This window comes from Mytilus galloprovincialis, chromosome 4 (genome assembly GCF_965363235.1).
Source record: "Mytilus galloprovincialis chromosome 4, xbMytGall1.hap1.1, whole genome shotgun sequence".
Lineage (NCBI taxonomy): Eukaryota > Metazoa > Mollusca > Bivalvia > Mytilida > Mytilidae > Mytilus > Mytilus galloprovincialis.
Window position 1 is genome coordinate 103696050 of NC_134841.1, and position 22950 is coordinate 103718999.

General features: G+C 30.6%; 2 protein-coding genes across 2 annotated transcripts; both read right to left on the bottom strand.

The window, feature by feature from the left end:
• Positions 1–8980: 8980 nt before the first annotated feature.
• On the bottom strand, positions 8981–11465 carry LOC143070897 (uncharacterized). The gene is made up of 4 exons (XM_076245003.1): positions 11298–11465; positions 10526–10729; positions 9552–9710; positions 8981–9072 (listed from the first exon to the last, which is right to left on the bottom strand). Exons 2-4 carry the CDS (start codon positions 10722–10724, stop codon positions 9065–9067), a joined length of 366 nt encoding a protein of 121 aa, XP_076101118.1. The 5' UTR covers positions 10725–10729; positions 11298–11465; the 3' UTR covers positions 8981–9064.
• Positions 11466–18395: 6930 nt separating this feature from the next.
• Positions 18396–20374, bottom strand: LOC143070898 (uncharacterized). The gene is made up of 4 exons (XM_076245004.1): positions 20206–20374; positions 19587–19790; positions 19052–19210; positions 18396–18497 (listed from the first exon to the last, which is right to left on the bottom strand). The coding sequence occupies exons 2-4, from the start codon at positions 19783–19785 to the stop codon at positions 18490–18492; spliced, it is 366 nt and encodes a 121-aa protein (XP_076101119.1). The 5' UTR covers positions 19786–19790; positions 20206–20374; the 3' UTR covers positions 18396–18489.
• Between the last annotated feature and the right edge of the window lie 2576 nt (positions 20375–22950).

Genomic DNA, 22950 nt, shown 5'->3' on the forward strand with positions numbered 1-22950 from the left:
GCTCCAGACTTCAATTAAACTGACTGAAAGATTATGATTGCATCATATGAACATCAGGCACAATTCTTTCCGTTAGTACTGTTTACCTTTTTGTTTCCCATGGCATTGTCAGTTCGCTTTCGACTAGTTGGATAATTCTTCCCCTCGTCTACAACTTAATCATCTGCGCAGAGTTAATACAATCAGATATGCTTAAAATGAGTTTAAATTCGGGCTGATGCTTTAAGCGTTTAGCAAATAAAATATTAGTACTTAGCTGTAAAATGATTTCAACATTTTATAAATATTCATTAATATGATAAAACTGAATCTTAAATCTGCTTGGACAATTTTCAGTACCACGACACGACACTCTTATATTTAAATATTGGACATGAGACTTTTATAAGACAGGAGTCGCAATCACCTAAAAATATACATTATCCTTCTTATTTGAGTGTTTGTAATAACATTGTCGTATAATATCTTACTGCAACAGATGTGCAACTCGAAAATTAATATAACTTCAGTGATGGTCAATTCCTAAATAAAAATTGATTAAAAAAAAAAACAATTGAATTGCTGAATTGAAAACACATAAAAAGACCAAAAGTGTAGTCAAATGTTGAAAATGAATAAGAGGAAACTCAGAAAATTTCAATCAAACATTGTAAAGAAAGATAATTAAGAATTATAGTCGAACATGTCACAATGTTATTTGTTATCATTTTCAAAAGAACGGTTCAATTTTTTTCAGTAAGATCTCCCGTCGTCCGCCACAACCAGGTTTAATATAATTTACTTTCCCCTTGTGGTCAAATCAACTTGATATTTGGTAAACAACAAGGTTATACCATTGTGAATTGTAAAGACATAGCATTTAAATGATCTTTGCAATAACATTTTCGTGGAAGTTGTTTCTATGGACCCAGATGCATGATTTTGTTTAAGGAGACGAAATTATAAATTTGTGTTGAGTTTTGATTGGGTTTGTTTACAATTATTCGGGTTGTTGTCTCTTTGACACATTCCCATTTCTATTCCCAATTTTATTATCTGTTTCGTTGCTTTAATCTTTAATTGTTCAGGGTTTTTATCTATATTTTTGCAGTTTAGGACTTATCATTCTCTATTCTTTTACCCCTTTTTCAGTTGTAAAGGCCTATCACTTTCTATTCTGTAAACGCAATCTTTTTTTTTTTTATCAATTAGTTAAAAAATAATGCTCGATCCTATGATATGGAATAGAAAAGAAACATTAAATCCCTTCCTAACCAATAAAAAATCAAAATAAAAACATACAAAAAATGAAGCAATACGCTTTTAATTGACTGAATTGGTGAATAATAGTCAGTAACTGTTTATCCGTTAGCTCTTTTAATATTTACGGTAAAAATAACCTAAGCATAGATAACAGGATGAAAATTGCTATCGCACGCAATCCGTCTAGAAAAAAAAAGAAGTGTCTGCGATCATCAGTTTTGATTGTCTAATATTGAGCATAAAGTTTGTTTCTGTTTTTATCGAAAGTTTAATATCACAAATATACACTTTTTATAGAAGTGTCTAGTTTATAAAACACTCGTTTGTACATACTTATTTTGTAATTTAATAATTACTCATTATTATTTTGTAATCCAATAGATTTATTTATTCTATATTTTACAATTTACGATTTCAATCTGTCTGTACACGTCTTAAAATTTATGTAATATAAAATTGAGATTTCATCAAAAACATAATTTAATTATTCATCATGTTAATATATGATAGAAAACAATTTAAGAAAATGGATATCCCATAGTTTTGTGGTTTTTGTATAGTGTGTATGAGTTGATAGGCTTTATTACAAATAAATGAAATAACAATATTTTTCAATTTATTTTTAAAATTTTTTTTTTGTATATACAATGTATATGATTCAATTTTTGTTGAATTGTATACTTTTTTTTTATTGTTTATCAAATACATGACAGTTTGGTTAAATTTTTATTTATTTATTCATTGAAAATCTTTTTTTTTTTTGGTTGTTGTTATTATTAAGTTATCAAACTTAAAGTTTTATTTGGAGAAATTGTTTAATTGTCTAATTTAGTTTACCATTCACGTCTTGTTTCTTTTGTTAGTCTGTACTTCTGTTTGAATAATAAAAGGTCGTGAATATGAAGATAAAAATGTATATTACTTGTTCATATGTACAAAGTTTTATTGCCAATTTATAGTTTGATTTATTGTACATTTTACAATTAGAACGTCCGAGTGACGCCCTGAAAAATCAACCAATCGCTGAGTAGGTTTTTTTTTATATCGCTACAATCATGTAATGACATTAAAATCTTAAAATAAAACCCGACGTCTGTTAGGTAATTTTATTCGAGTAACTTTTCTGGTTGACCTATTATAATGGGAAGATTGCATTTGAGCTATCTTTTAATAATCCAATCTTTCATTAGCGCCACAAGGTTATATTTCATTTCCACCGAAAAAAAAACTTCATTAGCGCCATTTTTTAGGTAAAAATGTAATACAGGTAATATATAACCGAAAACTTTGAATATACATTGTTCTATACAATACAGTTTTCCCCCTTTGCATACTCATTTTGAATACAAAACTGAGAGTCTTTAAGATTTATTATTATATAGTGCTCACATGTTGGAGGTGTCAAGATGGACATTGTCAATTCAGACAATAACAGAGGAATAAGTCTGTAATTTTTGAAGATCCCATATTAAGTTTATCATATGTTTTGACAAATGGAGACAAATCGTTTAGGTGTACCCCAAAAAACTTGCAACTGCATCAAATTCTCAACAAAAGAACAAAAAAAAGAAGAAAAGTTGCAAGTTCTTGAATACCGGATAAGTTTCGAAATGTATATCCCATATGCAGGTAATGTTGGTTTATCAAGTTTATTCTCTAAAGATTAGGAAAATTGATAATTTCAAAATGAAAATCGTCTTGTTTGTCATATATTCTAATACTGAGCTGACCGCTTATGTCAAATTCGAGGTATAAATCTAAAATAAAGGCATTGGAAACCGGGTCTGTTGTTTCTTTGATTTCTAGTTCAAGAGAATATATCAATGAAACCTTATCAGAAAAATTGGAAAGTTAATTAAAGTAAAAAGTAAAAACTACCGAACTCTGATGACTATTCAAAAACGGAAAGTTCCGAATCAACTATTAAAATCAACAGCTAAAACACAGTAAACGTATCAAACATCATAGATATATCTGAATGTTAAAAAGCAAATAATCTGGCTTTTGTGATATTCTTGTGTTTTTAAAAGTGCTTGAAGGAACCCTGGCTCATGTAAAACTAAGAAGATGTTAAAAGAAGAGGCAGAAGTTCGATAGGAATTCTGACAATGTTTTGAAAAAAATCAATCTTCGAATTCAACAAAAGTATTGTCGATAAGAACTTTAGCATATTGATCCTTTGTTCTTCGGTGTAGCATGTTTTACCTTTTCCGTTCACTGTTAACCAAATTTAGCATATGTTTAGTAGTAAATACAGTAGTTTTGAATATTTGATAAATAGCCTGCTGTTTAATCCATATCTCGCAACTTTGATGCGCACCCTTTCTCGCATACCCTTTATTACATCCTTACCCTTTATCGCATACCCTTTATCACACCTTTACACCTTATCACACCCCTACTTTTTTTTTTTTTTTTCAGTCAGTTTTTATTTATTTTTTTTATTTTATTTTTTGCTTAAGAAATATTTTTCCTCAAAATAGGTACGGTCATTCGGGCGTGACGCAATTTATTGAATGACGTCATTGTTTGGTATGTACATGTGACGTCAAGAACGTCAAGTTTTCATATTTTTTGGCACACTAAAAAAAAAATACAAAACACACGAAAAAATACAATAATAAACAAAATGTTTTTAAAACAACAGCACGCAAATTGTAAGGTAACCCAGGTGCTTTGGATATTAAGTAATTGAGCAGTTCTTTTAAGGCTTTTTAAACAAGACAAAAGTAGAACTGAAGGTAACCCAGTGAACAGTTCATATAATTTAACTCTCCTGTTGAAATATATGATAAAGCGTATAAAACATGGCAAAATCCGTATCACATGCCGTATCACCCTCGACCAATATCATCCCTCGGGCCTAAAGGTCCTTGGGCTGATATTGGTGTCTCGGGATGATACGACATATGATACGGATTTTGCCATGTATTATTCTCTATATAATGTATGGTATCTCAGAGCAATATATGCGGATGCATTTGGACATTGAAGTCATTTTTAGATTTTTTTCTATCCGACAATTTCTTAATAAGACATCGGGAACGGTGGTATAAAGGGTTAGAAAAGGTTTTGAGAAAATGAATTGCAGAAAAAGACTTAGGTTTTTAAGTTTTTTAAAGTAAGAAAACAAAAAATGCCAAATTCAGAGGACAATTCAAAACAGAAAGTTCCTTATAATTGCAAAATCAAACATATCAAACGAATGGATAACAACTGTCATATTTCTGACTTGGTACATGGTGCTAAAACGTTCTTTAAACCTTTTCCAAATCCACATATGATTATTACGTGAGTAAATATGAGTGAAAATGTTTGATTTATACAAATAGATATTATAGTCTTAGAGACAATATTTTGACTAGTTGCCATTTGTTTTGATTTAGATTTTATTAGATTTTAGTTCTCTTATATCTATACTTTGTGTCTTCAGGGCTTTTGTTAGTTGTTATGTGTTACCTTTTAATCGGTCTGATAAATCGAGCATATTTCAACAGATTTTACTGTTTGGTCGTATAGTGTGCCGTTAGACCACAGTTTGATGTAATTGGAGGGTTGGGCCCTAGCAAACTTTTAAAACTAAACCAATTTGTGACGAAGTCAAGATAGGAGCCTGTACTAAAGTCATTGTATATTTAGTTTGTGTCTATTGTTTTGAACATTAAGAAGGTTGTGCATTGTTTTCATTTCAATTGATCCAATTGTCATGTTGACAAATTTATTATAGCTTCCTCCCCATGATGAAATTTGTTCTTGTAGAAGGCTATATTGGGAGCTATAAGTGCTAAGTTTACGTTATTTTGGTTCATATGTAAAGTTGTCTTTTTGGCAATCATTCCACATCTTCATTTTCTATGTCAAGAATCCTAGTTCCCAAACACAATTCGATACGATAAATTATTGAACATGCTTCATGATTATTTAGAAAAAAAGAGTCTCATCTTATTTTGGAAATAGTTAATCGGAAGATACCAAGAACCTGTTAATTAATATTCTGTATCAAGTTCACAAACACTACATGATGGTCTTGAAGTAAAGTTTATAGGTACTGACGTTATTTATCATCTTAATAACGTGTTGTAGTGTTCTCTTATTATTTGTCTATGTATAGTATTAACCTTTACATATTGGTCTATTTTTTGGTCATTTTCTTTTAGCTCGCCTCCGTATTTATTCATCGAGCCATTGTGTTATTGGTCTGTTGTTAGGAGAAAACAGTGTAGTATTGTATGCTCCGACGGCATCAAATGGGGATTTAATGCTAGCAAATTAAGTTTACTGGCCTCGGGTCTCCACAGTTATCTGCTGTTTGGTCGGGTTGTTGTCTCTATGACATACAATGTATTCCCCATTTCCATTCTCAATAGATTTTTATCTCCGTTGTAATATAGGAAATTGACAGAAAACATCGTCACAACATACAGTTGACTACTGTAACCTTATGTTGACTACTGTAACCAAATGTTGACTACTGTAACCAAATGTTGACTACTGTAATCAAATGATGACTACTATTACCAAATGTTGACTGCTGTAACCTTATGTTGACTATTATAACCAAATGTAGACTACTGTAACCAAATGTTGACTATTTTAACCAAATGTTGACTATAATAACCAAATATTGCCAACTGTAACCAAATGTTGACAAGTGTAACCAAATGTCGACTACTGTAACCTGATGTTGACTACTGTAACCTAATGTTGACTAGTGTAACCAAATGTTGACTACTGTAACCAAATGTTGACTATTGTAACCAAATGTTGACTACTATAACCAAATGTTGACTACTGTAGCCATATGTTGACTACTGTATCTAATGTTGACTAGTGTAACCAAATGTTGACTACTGTAACCAAATGTTGACTTCTCTAACCAAATGTTGACTACTGTAACCAAATATTAACTACTGTAACCAAATGTTGACTACTATAACCAAATGTTGACTACTGTAACCAAATGTTGACTAGTGTAACAAAATGTTGACTACTGTAATCAAATGTTGACAACTGTAACCAAAGGTTGACTACTGTGACCAAATTTTGACCAGTGTAACCAAATGTTGACTACTGTAACCAAATGTTGACTAGTGTAACAAAATGTTGACTACTGTGATCAAATGTTGACAACTGTAACCAAAGGTTGACTACTGTGACCAAATTTTGACCAGTGTAACCAAATCTTGACTATTGTAACGAAATGTTGACTACTGTAACCAAATGTTGACTACTGTAACCAAATGTTGACTACTGTAACCTTAGGTTGACTATTGTAACTAAATGTTGACTAGTGTAACCAAATGTTGACTAGTGTAACCAAATATTGACCGCAGTAACCAAATGTTGACATGTGTAACCAAATGTTAATTACTGTAACCAAACGTTGACTACTGTAACCAAATTTTGACTATAGTAACCAAATCTTGACTATAGTAACCAAATGTTGACTATAGTAACCAAATGTTGACTATAGTAACCAAATGTTAAAATTGAGAATGGAAATAGGGATTGTGCCAAAGAGACAACAACCCGACCATAGAGCAGACAACAGAAGAAGGACACCAACAGGCCTTCAATGCAACGAAAAATTCCCGCACCCGGAAGCGTCCTTCAGCTGGCCGCTTAAACAATATATACTAGTTCAGTGATAATGAACGTCATACTAACCTCCAAATTGTACACAAGAAACACAATTTAAAATAATACAAGACTAACAAAGGCCAGAGGCTCCTGACTTGGGACAGGCGCAAAAATGCGGCGGAGTTAAACATGTTTGTGAAATCTCAACCCTCCCCCTATACCTCTAGCCAATGCAGAAAAGTAAACATTTGACTATAAACCAAATGTTGACTACTGTAACCATATGTTGACTATTATAACCACATGTTGACTACTGTAACCAAATGTTGACTACTGTAACCAAATGTTGACTACTGTAACCAAATATTAACTACTGTAACCAAATGTTGACTAGTGCAACCAAATGTTATGTATAGTTACCAAATGTTGACTACTGTAACCAAATGTTGACTAGTGCAACCAAATGTTATGTATAGTTACCAAATGTTGACTACTGTAACCAAATGTTGACTGCTGTAACCAAATGTTTACTACTGTAACCAAATGTTTACTACTGTAACCAAATATTGACTGCTGTAACCAAATGTTGACTACTGTAACCAAATGTTGACTAGTGTAACCAAAAATTGACTGCAGCAACCAAATGTTGACTAGTGTAACCAGATGTGAACTACTGTAACCAAGTTCAGTAGTGTAACAAAATGTTTACTAGTGTAACCAAATATTGACTAGTTTAACCAAATGTTGACTACTGTAACCAAATTTTGACTACTGTAACCAAATGTTAACTACTGTAACCAAATGTTGACTATTGTAACCTAATTTTGACTACTGTAACCAAATTGTAACCAAATATTGACTACTGTAACCAAATTGTAACCAAATGTTGACTACTGTAACCAAATATTGACTACTGTAACCAAATATTGACTACTGTAACCAAATGTTGACTAGTGTAACCAAATGTTGACTACAGTAATTAGATGTTGACTTCTGTAACCAAATATTGACATTTTTACCTTTTACAACTGGTTATTTGGGGTTGTCAAATAATGAAATTATATTTTTGTTTTTTTACTAAATACTACTTTTTAAGATTAGGTTTTTGCATATTAATGAATATTTATATAATGTTGAAATCGTTTTACAATTAAGCACTAATATTTTGTTTGTTAAACGCTTTAAACATCAGCCCGAATTAAGAATCATACTAAACATTTATGTCCTTGTATCAACTCTGTGCAGATGATGCAGTTGACAATGTCATAGAAAACAAAAAGGAAAAACGACAAACAGCAGAGTCAAAACAAAAAAAAATAGAAAACTTAAGACTGAACAACACGACACTTGTCAAAAATCGGTGTATGAGTAGAATCAAGATCTTGTTAATAATTATTCAGTATAAACCTCACAAATAATACACGATGGTCTTGTAGTAAATGTTTAGGGACAAGCGTGGGTTACCTTCTTAATTGCATGTTAAAGTTTGCATTTTATTTGTTTGTATATTTATAACCTTTACAGTTCAGTCCATTTTTTGTAATATCACATTGGTGTGGTATGGTATTAGTATATCCCTTGTGTTATTGTGCTATGGTCAAGTTTTGTTTTCTTGTCTTTCTATTTCGATATGTGCTACATAGATTGCTTAAACTCAATATGGGAATATTTTACCTTTAATGTTTGTTTGGTTTGTGCACACATTTTTGTCAATATAATGGTATTTTAATTCATAATTCATTCAAATCAAAGAATTTGCAAGCTGTATAACCCGTTTAATCCAATTTTGTACATAAGGATATTCCTGTGCGACACATGTTGGGAATATTATAGTTTTTTTCCATTCGTTTTATGTGTTTGAGCTTTTGATTTCGTCATTTGCACTTTTAATTTAAATTACAAATAAATGTTTCTATCATAAGTTTGAGACTGTTTGTCTTTTTCATTTTTAGTCATGGCGTTGTCATTTTGTTTTAGATTTATCAGTTTGACAGTCCCTTTGGTATCTTTCGTCCCTCTTTGAGACTGGCCATGCGTGCTATGTTCAGAAGAATATACATATATATAACTTAGTTAAATGATTAACCCTAAACTCTTACCGCGTGTATTTAGTTACAAAGGAATTTGTGGTACTATGAGAAATGACAAAAGATGCATAATAAATACATACATTTTATTTGAAAAAGTAAAAAAATCTACGGATGGTTGATATCACGTTATGTTGTTACACACACCTTGTGCCTTAATATCCTGTAAAATAAAAGAATTCTCGTTAATTTAAAGAGAAAAGGAACGTTTGTAATATACAAATGTTATAGATTTTACGCACTTCTTCGTTTTCTACTGTGTTACTTTATATCTTCATTATTTTGGTATAAACTACAAATGAATACGTTTATAAAATGTTTGCTTAATATCCACATTTTGTTGAAAATATAAACATTGCTGTACCTTAAAATTTACCCACTGTTATCGTTGATATGAATTACATAGATCCTCATCATTTTTTTTTTTATAGTAAATAAGATGTATATCTCAAAAACATAATAATAAAAACCAATTAGTATGAAAGCTCGAATGGTAAATATGCCGTATCATACAGATATACTCAGAGTTAGATCCTATTCTTAATTAAAATATTTTGTGAATAGTTTTGTATTTTTTTTCCCAATTCTGAGATATACGGGAGCTGCTGATAATATTTAATCTGATGTATAATGGAAACCTACCTCTCTGACTCAATCCTGAGTTAGATCTCCATCCTGAGTTAGATCTCCACCCTAAATTAGATCTCCTTCCTGAATTAATACCCCATCTGTCAAAACGTCCTAATCCACTGTCCAAATGACTGCTTCTGTATGGATCATATGTAGCTGCTCTTTTGTGTCCTAAAGAAGTTATTACTATTGTTATATATATCCAGCATTAGTACAAGTATTAGTTCATATGATACGATATGTTGGTGATTTAACAATACATGTAAATATATAGTATGTAGACCAATCATTGCACCTCATCCTATAATAATATGTACCAAAATTGTTTTGCATTTCAATCAAAGTAAATTTGGAATAAAGAAACAACGATAGTAACGTGACGTCCACAAAAGTCAACTTTTCGAAATGAGTTACATATGTTAAATATGTTTTATTAATAAAAAACACAATAATAGTATATATGGACTATTATAAATTTTGTTCTAAACATGCAAAAAAAAAAAAAATAAGTGTGAATAAAACAAAACATCAGTTATTTGATTGTTACACTGTTCTGCAGAATTAAAGCTTGGGTGCAATTTGTGTAGTCCTATTCATAGAAATATTAATCGTTTGGAGGACGGGTCAAATCGGGTTTTCTATGATTCAATATAGTTCAAAATTAAATTTGTAGACATTTATTGTTAAAAAGAATATATCTTTAACAAAAACACACAATGGAATTCTTTTTTTAACTAGATCAGAAATAAACGTAGGCAAAAATCTGTCCAAAAGGTGCAATTTGGGTAACCTAATGTTCAATAAAAATGAACACTTTTTTGAAAGAAATACTTAATATAATACAATCTCATAATAATGCTTTTGTTGGGGAAAATGCGTCATAGATTATATTGTAAATATGAAACCATTATGGCAGTTTATAAAGAATAACAATGGATATATGTTAATCTGTATCTATAACAATTTATAAAGTTTATATAACTTACTTCGATATCCGCCATTTAATCCCCCTGACAGACGTCCACCATTCCAACCACTATTCCATCCATTACTAAGCTGTCTACTATTCCATCTACTTCCCAATACTCTGGATCCCTGTGCACCCCATGATCGTTGAGTATAACTGTTAGCAGTGGCTAAAGTAACCAGTACAGCAAGCATAACAACAGACGCTAAGGTATTCATGGTTTCTGAAAAAAAAAAGAATAAATTGTATCAAAATTATTATATCAGATGTTTTTGATTACAACTACAACATATGTATTTACGCTACAACAGGGAAAATTGTGAACTTTTAAAAATCAAAATACAAATGAAAAAGTTGTTTTTCTATTAATATGATACAACAAAACACGTTTGTCTAATTATTCGAAAAGGAACATACAAATTAGTTTACACATTTATCATTTTCTCTCTTCTTGCGACTCTTCACGATTAAAATTGATCATAAGTTATAATGATACATGTATGACTTACGAGTATGTTTACTATTAGGTTTTTTTTTTTGTGTGAAAAGAGTCGTTGTATCGTTATGAGACTATGAGAGAGAAAACACTATAAAAAACGATACAACAGAACAATGCCTTTGTAATGCATTTAAAATTTGAAATATGTATCTGCAAAGTTATGCCATTTATTTATTTGAAACACCAGTAAGCGATGATTATGTTGTCTATATAAAAATGATGATATGATTTAAAAAGCTGAAATGATGAAAATTTCAAAAATTGATATAAACAACTAAAGCAAATTACTTACCTGTTTTATTCTATTTTTTTTTCCTTGAAAGTGTTTGTCGATTGAGACCTGATATGATAATGAACACTGAGATAGCATTCCGCTTTTATACTATTTATTTTAAGGAAATACTTCTAAATTGGGATTTTTTTTAAATCCAAACTACACAAGTAAACTACGTAGGTTTACAAACAATTAGATGTTGTAAAGGTTACCATAATGACCAACATGTCAATGTCATTGGCTAGATGTTAAGTCTGTAATGATAAGTTTATGGGCACATCTGTCATATACGTATTACATATCAATCATTATGCATTCAGTTTTATAATTATAGTAAAGTATAAACAGTTCAAACAGTTAGAGTTAGAAATCGTATTAGAATATTAAAGAACAATTTTTGAAATATAGATATGTTCTTGTATGCCTATTTTTTTTTTTTTTTTTACTATCTCACATTTTTATAATTCATGAACAAAAGAATCGAAGAAATGCGTTTTTTAAGGCCTTGTAACACTTTTTGCCAATAAGATGGCTTTAAGTTTGGCATTTTTTTATAAATTCAATTAAATTCTAACGAGATTGGAAAATCAAATGTTTTATCACACATTCTATATGTGACTAAATCAAGATATGAGCTGGTACTTTAGTTAATATATATCATATTTAGGTTGTGTTAATTGTTTTGCAAATTAAGCATGCCATTAATTTTTCTCATTTATATTGATACAATTGTTATGTTGACAAATTTTACGAAAGCTTCCTTCGCGGGATGGAATTTTCCCATTGTTGAAGGTCATGTTCGTTTTCTCGTTTGAATTGTTTTATATTGTCATATCGGGACCTTTAATAGCTGACTATGCGGTATGGGCTTTGCTCATTGTTGAAGATCGTACGGTGACCTATAGTTGTTAATGTCTGAGTCATATTGGTCTCTTGTGGACAGTTGTCTCATTGGCAATCATACCACATCTTCTTTATTATAAGTTACGTTATTTAGTTTCTTATAAGTTGTATCATTTGCAATAATACCACATAATTATATCTTTATATCAAAAATGGTAGTTTGCATACTTTTAAAATTCGCAACGGTAAATTGTTCAACATGTTTTTCAACATAAAAATTGTAGCATACGCTGTTAAGTTCATTATTATATGATACCATTCGGCATTGTTTTTAAATAGCAAACAAAACAAATAAAAGTACCAACAGACCTGGCTTCCCCTGACTCATATTTATTTTAAAACCTCTATTTCAATTTAGAAATTAACATTTACCGCCACCTTAGCAGCACTCATCTAACTTTCCGTACCTTCACAACTTCCTCTGCTAATCTGATTTACGTTTCTTAACTCACTATTCAAGAGCATGCAGCTGCTATCTAGACCTAATAAAACCTCAAAAATATTTTTTTTCTAAGTACGTTCATCGGAAGGCACCAATACACTGTTATTATTTATCCACTTAATAAATAGTACATGATGGTTTTGAAGAAAAGATTATAGATACTGATTGTGTTTATCATCTTAATAATATGCTATAGCCGCATTTTTGCGCCTGTCCCAAGTCAGGAGCCTCTGGCCTTTGTTAGTCTTGTATTATTTTAATTTTAGTTTCTTGTGTACAATTTGGAAATTAGTATGGCGTTCATTATCACTGAACTAGTATATATTTGTTTAGGGGCCAGCTGAAGGACGCCTCCGGGTGCGGGAATTTCTCGCTACATTGAAGACCTGTTGGTGACCTTCTGCTGTTGTTTTTTCTATGGTCGGGTTGTTGTCTCTTTAGCACATTCCCCATTTCCATTCTCAATTTTATAGTGTTCTTTTTTTTTTTATTTGTCTATGTATAGTATTAACCTTTTCTGATTGATTCATCATTTTGGTAATTTTCTGTTGGCCTGGCTCGCTATCCATGCATCGAGCCATTGTGTTTATGGTCTATGGTTAGAAAAATACAGTATTGTATTTTAAGGTAGATCATAAGTAAATATTTTTTGAGCCAGAATTTTCTTATACTTAGCCAGAATGAAGATTTTAATATGCTCTTTTCAAAAATATAATAAAAAGGAGGGGTCACCGTGCTATTTTTCAAGCTATGAGTCGTTGAAAATTGCCTAAATTTGGTTAGATTGTTCATGGAAAAACACATTTATGTGCATAAAAAGAAATCTATGAGATAGAATTTTGCAATAAATTGTGAAAAGATAGGTTTTGTAATATGTTTTAAGAAAATAAAAAGAAAAAATGGTGTCACCGTACTTGTTTTCTTGCTACAAGTAAAAAGAAAAAAAATCCCTATCTGTCCAGTATATTTTTTTTTTACTAAAAGAGTTATCTTCCCTTAAATGGCTCGTTTGAAAAATATGTTTCTAAAAGCAAGAAAAAATATATTTAAATATTTTGGATTAAACAAAAAATTGCCAAGTTTTCTTTATATTATTAAACAGTCTAACCATTAAATTGCAAATCTGTCATCAAATTTGCAGATTTAGGCAAATAACTAGACCGATTTTTTACCGTGATTGTTCAATCCAAGAAGGCGGTATACCATGAAACTACCTTAAGCTCCGACGGCATTAATTATTGATATGATGATCATAAATTTAGTTTACTGGCCATGCATCTTCGCTGTTATCTGGGTTGAGTTCAATATCGTAGCGGCTACGTAGCGGCTACGTAGCGGCTATCAATATCTATGTAGCAACTAGACTATAGGTACACGTTCAATAGTCAAAATCGACGTAGCACTACGTAGCCACTACGATATTGAACGCCACCTTGCTCTTTGGTCGGGTTGTTGTCTTTTTGACAAATTCCTAATTCCATTCTCAATTTTAATATATCTATTCTCATGAAACTGTCTGAAAACTTCATAAAATCAGTCATCTAAAATCAGTCATACGTTGATGCGTTTTTTAATACGTTTTCATAGCACCAATTGTGAATTGAGTCCATGAATAATGATGACGTTATCCAATTAAAATGAACGTTACATATTAAACAATTTTGCATTAGAAATATCTTTTGTATTCTTTTCTTTCATGTCGCGTATATGCTATGCCTATAGAGTTATTATTTGGTATTGTGTTGTTGTTTGTTGACATAGTTATTATTTGTTTGTTTTATAGTGATTACGTTTTATAGCACACTGTTGATTACTGTAATAAAATATTGAAATGTTTACCTATTACATTTGCCAACTGATTAGGCACCTTCCTTTTTGAGATTTTCCTTGGATCTTGTTATTTTTTTTCTATTCTTTTTTTAATGTAAATACTTCATTTCCAGCCAAATATTGTGGAAATATCTTGTTGTCAACAGAATATAGGACCATAAATGTTCATTGCTGCATAGTTATGATTTAATTTATTAAACTCGATTGTTCAACCGTTGACAACAATATTCAAATTGTGTGATACAGTAGATATCTAGAAGTAGAAAACGTTTATTAAATGTAAACATGGAGCGTATTTAAATTTGGCCTCCATACATAATAATATTGTTATAACTGGGATGTAAAATCTCGTATGTTAATTTCTACGATGACTTAAACAGTTGAACGTTAACCAAATCTTTTTATTGTTAATAGGATTTAACTAAAAATTAATTTTGTTATTGGAACTTTATGAATATGGTGATGCCTTAAAATGAATCCAACATTTCTGTAAGTAAATGTCATATACAAAAAGTTGACATGATTATTTTATACAATACACTTCGTAAACATTAGATATATATATCCGTGGGCTATATTTTGCATATTTAACACACTTCTGACTATAATAGATTAAGTGACGTCAAAATGAAAATCTTTCTTACCTTACGTCACTGAGTAAGTCACATTATGATCATTATTCATTTCTTGTATGAACCCTCAGATCTTTTCTCTAATTCTGCTTTTATAACGTACGAAATTATGATGCAGTAGAACAAGTATTAAAGAAATGAATACATTGGTTTCATTATATTGAGTTCTAAAAGAAAGGGAATAACAAAACAATTTCGACATTATCTACAAGCAATAATGGTTCATAACAAACAAGACTTCGATCACAGGAGTGCGTCACTTAATTACTACTCAATGCCATCGTGTAGTAAATAATCTATTTGAACAATGGTTTATGCCACTGCTGGTGGAGATTTATTTCCCCGAGGGTATCACCAGCCCAGTAGTCAGCACTATTGTGCTGACATGAATTATCATTGAAATGGTTATATTTATTAATTAACTGTTTATAAAAGTTTTAATTTTTGAAATACTAAGGCTTTTCTACCTCAGGCATAGATAACATTAGCTGTATTTGGCTAAACTTTTAGGAATTTTGGTCCTCAATGCTCTTCAACTTCGTACTTCATTTGGCCTTTTTTAATTTTTTTGGATTCGAGCGTCACTGATGAGTCTTTTGTAGATGAAACGCGCGTCTGGCGTATCTATGATGAGTTTATTTATGTAAAATTGAGAATGGAAATGGGAAATATCTCAAAGAGACAACAACCCGACCACAGAGTAGACAACAGTCGAAGGCTACCAATGGGTCTTCAGTACAGCACAAACTATCGTAATCGGAGGCGTCCTTCAGCTTGCCCCTAAACAAATCATGTTAGCTCTATATATACCTTATACTTAAGTGTTATTTGGGGTGTTTTCTTTGTTAAGGGTTTTTCTGCATTACGTTATTTTAACATGACTCAAACCTCTTAGCAGTTTATTCAAGAGCACTTATTTGTATAAGTTTGATGAGAAACACTTTGGTTAAAACGAGTTGAGTTCCGTTAATTGTATTGTTTACTAAAGAAAATTTTACCTTAAATATCCTTATGCATACGGGCGCAGATGAAAATCGCCGAGTTGTTTAACTTTATTTGTATTGTCTTTATTTATACATGTGAAAGTACTGATGTTTTTCATTTTCTAAGTATTTCTTGACTAAACAGTGTTATAAACATAAGTTTTAACTATAAATTACAACATTAATACCATGGAATTTTGTCCAATCCGTTCTTATAGTCGTATTTTATTCAATTAGGTTAGGGCACGTTCTTGTTTTGTGTTGACATAGATATAAACAGATGGCTAATGTATTTTCTTGTTGCTTTTTTGTGAATATAATGCCCATACAGTTCTTTTTATTTCTGTTACTTTCTCAAAATGCTCTAATCAACAAAAATGTAATTTTATGCGATAGTAAAACAATATCTTTAAATCCAGGTTTCCCGTCTGCATAAGAAAATACCTGTTCCAAGTTAAAAATATGATATTTGATTAAATTCCACTTGTTGATGTGTTTGAGCTATTGATTTTTCAATTTGTTAAGGGACTTTCTGTTTTGAATTTTCCTTCCAGTTTGGTATTTTTGTTATTCACCAAGACAAAAGATTATGTATTGAGGGATTTTCTTACCATTTGAGCTAATGCAAGGTTTCCAGAATGGCTGTCATATTTTTCTGTATATGGAGAAACAGCATAACGAATGTGATGCACTGAATAACAGTGTAGCTTGTAATTCAAAAGTGTGCTACACATATTTTAGGTTAATTCAAATAGGCAGAAAATTTTACACAGTACTTCCTAATAAACTAATTCTAACTTCTATTTTAAGGTAGATTCATGGTATACCGCCATCTTGGATTTTACAATCACAGAAACAAATCGGTCTAGGTATTTGCCCAAATCTGCTTTGGAGACAGATTTGCAATTTAATGATTAGACTGTTTTTTATATAAAGAAAACTTGGTGATTTATTGTATTATTCAAAATATTTAAACAAATACAATTTTTGTTTGTTTTTAGGAACATTTTTTTCAAATGAGCCAGTTATAAAGATAACTCTTTCAGTAAAAAAAATATACTAGACTAATAGGGAAGTTTTTTTATATTCACTTGTAGCAAGAAAACAAGTTCGGTGACACCATGTTTTCTTTTTATTTTCTTAAAACATATAATAAAACCTATCTTCTCACAATTTATTTTAAAATTCTATTTCATTTATTTTTTTTATGCACACAAATGTGTTTTTTAATGAATAATATAACCAAATTTAGACAATTTTCAACGACTCATAGCTTGAGAAATAGCACGGTGATCCATACTTTTTTATTATATTTTTGAAAAAAGCATAGTAAAATCTTCATTTTAGCAAATTGTAAGAAAATTCTGTCTCAAAAGTCTATACTTATGATCTACCTTAAAGGAATAAATAATATAAAAGACTTTTGATGAAGTCACGGTCACGTGAAAAATTATGTTTATAAGCTGATAGGGAGAAAAACCTTCAGCCACCAAGAAGCTGTGTTACATCCAAACTATATTATCATTGATTTCTTTAAGTATATTTTGGGCAAGTGATAATATCAGGTTAGGTGACAACTATATTTCATGTAAAGTGATTTTTGAAGGAGTTGTCTACCTTCAAACCTCTTATAAATATCAAAGGATGGTATAAGAAGTTGAAAGTATTGATATTTAACATGACTGATACTTAACACACATCCAATTCGAGGAACAGTTAAAAAGAATCAATGACAAAGGTCCACTAAACGCATTAATTATTAAGCTCATCAGAAAATGTTTATTTAATGTAAACAATTTTGATATTTGTTTAAGTTCACATACTTTTGTAAATATATTGGTATTTTAATGCAACTGTCATACAAAAAAAAGGTTTAGCTTTCTTTACAACCAGGTTTAATCTATAGTTCCATATATGTCGGGAATTTTACCAGTTTTTGGTGGGGTTCGTGTTGCTTATTCTTTAGATATATGTTTTTTCATGTGTTCTATTGTTTGTCTGTTTGTCTTTTTCATTTTTAGCAATGGCGTCGTCAGTTAATTTTTCGATTTACGAGTTTGACTGTCGCGCTGGTATCTTTCGTCCCTGTTTTAAAGCTGTCTTTTCATTCGTTTTATGTGTTTGAGCTTTCCATGTCGTCATAAGCACAAAACAATTTAGATAACAAGTAATTGGTGTTTTTTTTTTCATTAGTTAGGTTTAGACTGGCCATGCGTGTCATGTTCAGAAGAATATATATATAATTTAGTTAAATTAGTTAATCAAAACTCGTGTATTTAGTTACAAATGAATATGTGGTACTATGAAAAATAAAAAAAGGTGCATAATAGGTACATTAATTTTATTTGAAAAAGTAAAAAATCTACGGATGGTTGATGTCACTTTATGTTGTTGAACACTGCCTGTGTCTTCCTATTTTCTTAATATCCTGTAAAATAGAATAAATTATTGTGTAAATTTGTAAAGAAAAGAAACTTTTGTAATACATAAAATGTTATCAATTTTACCCACTACTTCGTTTTCTATTTTGTTACTTAATATCTTCATTATTTCGGTATCAACTATAATATATAGAATACGTCAATAAAATATAAATAGATGTGGTATTATCGCAAATGAGACAACTCTCCACAAAATGACACTGAAATTACCAACTATAGGTCACCGTACGGCTAAACGTATTGATTTGTCGCAAATATAAATATTGCTGTACCTAAAAACTTACCTACTGTTATCGTTGAGCTGAATTACATAGATTCTCATCATTTTTATAGTAAATAAGATTTATATCTCAAACAACATAATAATAAATCTCAATGAGCTTGACAGCTCAAATGATACAAATGACTTATCGTACAGACAGACTCAGAGCTAGATTCTTCTCTTGATTAAAATATTAAGTGCATAGTTTTGTATATTTCCCATTCTGAGATATACGAGAGCTGCTGATAATATTTAATTTGAGGTATAATGGAAACCTACCTCTAAGACTCAATCCTGAATTAGATCTCCATCCTAAATTAGATCTCAATCCTAAATTAGATCTCCTTCCTGAATTAATTCCCCATCTGTCAAAACGTCCTAATCCACTGTCAAAATGACTGCTTCTATATGGATCATATGTAGCTGCTCTTTTGTGTCCTAAAGAATTTATTAATATTGTTATATCTATTCAGCATTAGTACAAGTATTAGTTCAGATGATACGATATGTTGGTGCTTTAAGAATGTATGCACATATATAGTATGTAGACCTATCATATCATCTCATCCTATGATAATATGTAGCAGATTGCAAAAAGGTGCAATATGGGTAGCCTAATATTCTATAAAAATGAAAGAAATACTTAATATAATACAATCTCATAATGATGCTTTTGTAGGTGATAATACGTCATTTGAAAAATAAGAACGTAGATTATATTTAAATATGAAACTCTAATGACAGTTTATAAAGAATAACAATGGATATATGTGAATCTGTATCTATAACAATTTATTAGGTTTATATAACTTACTTCGATATCCGCCATTTAATCCCCTTGACAGATGTCCACCATTCCAACCACTATTCCATCCATTATTCAGCTGTCTACTATTCCATCTACTTCCCAAAACTCTGGATCCCCGTGAACCCCATGATCGTTGATTATAACTGTTAGCAGTGGCTAAAGTAACCAGCAGAGCAAGCATGACAACAAAAGCTAAGGTATTCATGGTTTCTGAAAAAAAGATAAATTGTATCAAAATTATTATATCAAAGGTATTTTGATTAAAGCTACTACATATGTATTTATGCTACAACAGGGACAATTGAAATCATTGAAAGAATCAAAAAACGAGAAAAAAAGTTGCTTTCCTTAATAATATGCTACAGCAAAACACGTTTGTCTTATTATTCGAAAGAATGCATACAAATTAATATACACATTTAACATTTTCTTTCTTTACCTTCCTGAGACTCTTTTAACAAAACATCAATAATGCATTTAAAATTTTAAATATGTATCTGCAAAGTTATAACATTTATCTATTTGAAACACTAGTAAGCCAGGACTATTTTGTAATAATGATTAAAAAAGCTGAAATGATGAAAATTTTTAAAATTGATATAAACAAATAAAGTAAATAACTCACCTGTTTGGTTTTTTGTTCTTGAAAGTGTTTTCCGACTGAGACCAGATGTGATAGAGAACACTGAGATAGCAATCCGCTTTTATACTATTTTTTATAAGGAAATACTTCTAAATGGGGAATTTTTTAAAACCCAAACCACACACGTAAACTACGTATGTTTATAAACAGTTATATGTTGTAAAGGTTACCACTTTGACTAAGATGTCAATGTCATTGGGTAGTAGATCTTATGTCTTTTGTGTTAAGTTTATGAGTACATCTGTCATATACAAATTACATATCTATCATTATTCATTCAGTTTTACAATAATAGTAAAGTATAAACAGTTTAAACATTTAGAGTTGGAAATCGTATTAAAAATATAGATATATTCTTTTATGCCTAAAAATATCCCTGTCTTACACTTTTATAATTTATGAAAAAAAATCGAGGGAATACGTTAATATCTGTACTTTGTTTTGTTTTTTATTTGAACTTAACTGAACACTCATTTTGTTAGCCCCGTGAAACACTATTTGACAATGAGATAGGCTTGAAAAAAATATATGCATTTTTATGAATGATTTGCCAAAATTGTAACGAGAATGGAAAATCCTGTGTTTTTTTTTTATTATACCTTGCAATTAAAAAGTGTCTTTATATGTGTGTATTTAATTTGCTAATGACCCTTACCAAACAACAAGAAATACTTAAGTCTAATCTGTATATATATGGACAAAAATTTAGATGATAGATCGAAGAATAGACAGAATAATTTGAAGAGTCATCATTTATAATCTTCTCTTCTGAGTTAAAAATTAGAGAATTCTAAAAATATCAAACAATTTTTTTAAGGAAGAGTTATGGAACTATTCGATGATAGATCTCGTTACTGGCATAGTGCCGTCATTGGATAAATATTCAAATTTGGGAAGTTTTCTATTATCAAATTCTCAATCGAGTTAAAACAAAAAGCTGTGAGCTCTTGGATACGTTTGGAAATGTATATCCCATATGCAGGTGAAATTGGTTTATCATGTTTATTGCTACTTCGAAGGGAGAAATTGATAAATTCAGAATTAAACTCGTCTCGTTTGTCAATTGTATTCAGATGACCGCTTATGTCAAGTTCGAGGTACAAGTCTAAAAAGAAGCATTGTTTGTTGTTACTTTAATTCTGTAGGATCGATCATTAATGAAACCGAATCAGAAACGCTTAGATTGTTAATCTACGGAAAAAAGAAAATAACAAAAAAAAAACCCAACTCCGAGGACAATTCAAAACAGAAAGTCCCTAATCAAATGACACAATCAAAAGCTCAAACATATCAAAAGAATGGATGACTTGATACAGGAGCTAAAAAGTCATTTTTCAGTTTTTCCGAATCACCATACGGTAAATACTAGAGTAAATACGTAGAATTTTTTTCAGATTTATACTAGCTATCAAAGTCTTGGAAACATTATGTTTATCAGTTGCTACGTGTTTTGATTTATCTTTGACTAGATTTTAGTTCTGTTATATCTGTTATTTGCGTCTTCAGTTCATTTGTTAGTTGTTTTGTGATTCCTTCCTTTCGATCTGATGAGTCGAGCATTTTTAAAGAGATTTTATTTTATTGTTTTTTCTTATTTTGTGCTGTAATACCATGGTACCAGGTCATCCTCTCAAACTTAATGAGCTAAGCCATATAGTATATGTGAGTAACTCAAGATATAAGCCGGTACTTAAGTTATTGTATTTTAATGCTGTATATCATATTTGGTTTGTGTTTACTGTTTTCCAAATTAAGCAGGCAGTTAATTTTTCTCATTTGTATTGATTCAATTGTCATGCTGACGAATCTTATTATAGCTTCCTTCTTGGGATGGAATTTGCCCATTGTTGAAGGCCAAATTGGGAGCTATAGTTGTATAGGATACGTTATTTGGTTTATCATGGACAGTTGTCTCATTGGCAATCATATCACATGATTACATATTTATATCAATAATGCTAGTTCGCATACTTAATTCGCTACGATAAATTGTTTAACATGTTTTTCACATAAAAATGGTAGCATGCGATACGGCGTGCATTACTATGGGATAACATATGGCATATTTTGTTAATAGTAAACAGACGTGGCTTCCCCGGATTCATTTTAAGACTTATACTTCGATTTCAATTTGGAAATTATCAATTACACCCACCTAAGCAGGATCAACCCAACTCCCCCCACTTTAGCAACAGTAACCAAACATCCTCTCCTAATGTGATTTTTAGAAATGTTGGTCCTCAGTGCTCTTCAACTTCGTATTCTATTTGGTCTTTTTAACTTTTTTGGATTCGAGCGTTACTGATGAGTCTTTTGTAAACGAAACGCGCGTCTGGCGTATATACAAAATTTAGCCCTGGTATCTATGATGACTTTATTGTGTTTCTTAGCTCATTCAGTAGTCAAGAGCATGTAGTTGCTACTGATATAATTAGACCTAATAAAACATCACAAATATTTTAGCAGAAATGTGGTGAATCAATGTTATCTAAAAAAAAGTCATATCTTTTTTCTAAAATATTTTATCGGAAGACACCAAGACACTTTTGATAGATATTCTGTATCCACTTCACAAGTAATACATGCATGATGGTCGTACGAATTATAGATACTGATGTTGTTTATCATCTTAATAATGTGTTATAGTGTTCTTTTATTTTTTATGTATAGTATTAACCTTTTCTGATTGATTCATTATTTTGGCTTGGCTAGGTATCCATGCATCGA